The following is a 2500-nucleotide window of genomic DNA, read 5'->3' on the forward strand; positions in this document are numbered from 1 at the left end:
GAAGGCAGGGTACACCCTGGACAAGTCGCCACCTCATCGCAGGGCCGTAATGTTTTCAATGTAGGTGTAAAAATAATGTATATATATATATATTTTATGTCATTCTCTTGTTATCAATGTAGGTGTAAAAATAATGTATATATATATTTCTTTTGTATTTTATGTCATTCTCTTGTTATGTTTGCATGGCTCAAAATAAACCATTCATTCATTCATTCACGTTTAACTGCCAAAAAGAAGAGGACTTAAAGCGGTGCCTTGAGGAACGCCTCAGTTATGGTTATCACATGTTTGGACTCCAGTGTTTGCCAGCAAGGTTAACATGTCAACGTAGGGATCTGCCAACGTGTTTACAGTGGTCCAAGTTCCTCTGTACACAAAATGTTTGTTTCCCAACTTTTGAACTGGACTTTGGGGGCCCAAATGATGTCATTTTGACCAGATTTGTGTTGAATAGCCCTGCTTTATATACCCTCTGACCTCCTATCGTGTCCTGACTTGAGCGCAGCTTGGAAAAGGAGGCGAGGCAGATCAACGCTACCCTGGCGTCGCTGCAGCAGGAGCTGAGCGACGCCCGCAGGTCGCTGTCCCACCTGGAGGAGACCCGCATGGCGCTGGAGAAGGACATCATGTGCAAAGCCAACACGCTGTTCATCGAAAGAGAAAAATGCATGACTCAGCGTAAACTGTACCCGACCATCTCCACCCTGTCTGGGTACTGAAGAACTTTGCGAGGTTAGGTTTGAAAACAAAGTGTGTGGTGTAGTTGCAGTGTTATTTTACCCACGAGCACATACTGTACACAAAGTCCCTTTTACATACGTGTTGGTGAGGATCTGGATAAAGGGACTAGATAGATAGTACTTTGTTGATTCCTTCAGGAGAGTTCCTGAAGGAATCCATAAAGTACTATCTCAGCAAATGAGTTGGAGACACTACAGCATCAAAACAGGACGTAACTTAATACTAAACAATAGTCACTTTTGTATAACATACTTTACATTTTAACGTGCACCGTCCTTACCTTTGACTACAAGGTTCAGTTATCATTTTTTGAGTATTTTGTGCACACAAAATTTGGTGCATTTTTGGCCACCTTGCATAATGAATGTCTTCTTGGAATACGCAAGCCAGATTCTAATCAGTGGCCTAGTGGGTAGAGTGTCTGCTCTGAGATAAGTTCAAACCCCAGCCAAGTCATACCAAAGACTATAAAAATGGGAGCCATTACCTCCTTGCTTGGCATTCAGCATCAGGGGTTGGAATTGGGGGTAAAATCACCAAAAATGATTCCCGGGCGCAGCCAACGCTGCTGCTCACTGCTCCCCTCACCTCCCAGGGAGTGATCAAGGGTGATGGGTCAAATGCAGAGGACACATTTCGCCACCCCTAGTGTGTGTGTGACAATCATTGCTACTTTACTTTTTAACTCTAAAAATGTTTTGTGTGTATAATCTGTGATCTGGATAATTTATTTGTATTTTTGAAGATAATTGTATAACTTAACACAATATTAGCAGCAAGTTCATGTGATCTGTTTTTGAACTACTCACTGCATCAGTTAAGATGAATTAATACTTCTCTTTAGTAAGTTTAAGATGAAATAAATAACTTCCAAGTGTTTTCTGGCCTCCAGTATCACATGTTTTCTACTTGCTGTGACAATATCACTAAATTATACAATGTGAATGTGTTTGTGGAGGTTGCCCACCAGGGGGTTCTTCGGACCACCAATCATCGTCATGAGATTCAGGTTCAGAATATATATTAATTTTTCCCAAATAAAGTCTGTTACATTTCAGCAATTGTCTTTCTGTGTCCGTCTCACTCTCACTTTCACTCCAGCTCCAACTCCCACTCCACACACACTCTCCTGCCGGCTGCTGCCTTTTTAACAGAGCGACGGGTAATTAGATAACCAGGCCCAGGTGGGCCAACTACGCACCTGTTGCTGATTTCGAGGCTGGTCCTGCCACACCCCGCTCCGCTGCAGGCCCTCAGGCCACGCCCCCCTCCACAGTGTTATATACGGCAACAAAAATCTATATTGTGCTGAGAGAACTGATTTTAATTTTGGGGTCAAAATTGCTGAATTATTGTTGTGCCTAATGTGTTCATTGTCAATGTGTCAATGATTGCAGTTTTGTAGCACCACAATTACTATATGTATATATATATATATTAGGGGTGGGCAAATGAATGCGTTAATTACGAGTTAACTCATCAATCTATTAACGCCGACAATTATTTTATCGCGCATTTGCATATGTTGTTTACATGCTTTTATTTTGTTAACGCCTTTTCTTATAAAGATGGCGGCGCCCTGACGGGCTTCGGCGTGGTAAAGATGGAACATTTGGCAAAAATACCGGACAATTCTGCAAATGTCATGGCTGGCTTACAGCGTGGTCACTCCGGGATCACTTACGACCGCCAGACAATTCTGGATGTGGATAGATCGGGCCGTTTTGGACTGAATGAGGCGTGCTTGCTAGACCGG

At 42.7% G+C, this 2500-nt stretch overlaps 1 protein-coding gene across 1 annotated transcript in view; it reads left to right on the forward strand.

The window, feature by feature from the left end:
* Nucleotides 1–1805, forward strand: part of tekt4 (tektin 4) — a 23164-nt gene extending 21359 nt beyond the window's left edge. Inside the window, exon 7 of the mRNA XM_061881274.1 lies at nucleotides 509–1805. Within this exon, the coding sequence (XP_061737258.1) occupies nucleotides 509–722 (214 nt within the window). The 3' untranslated portion in view covers nucleotides 723–1805. The remainder of the gene's footprint in view (nucleotides 1–508) is intronic.
* Nucleotides 1806–2500: the final 695 nt, after the last annotated feature.

This window comes from Nerophis ophidion, linkage group LG20 (assembly GCF_033978795.1).
Source record: "Nerophis ophidion isolate RoL-2023_Sa linkage group LG20, RoL_Noph_v1.0, whole genome shotgun sequence".
NCBI classification, from domain to species: Eukaryota; Metazoa; Chordata; class Actinopteri; order Syngnathiformes; family Syngnathidae; genus Nerophis; species Nerophis ophidion.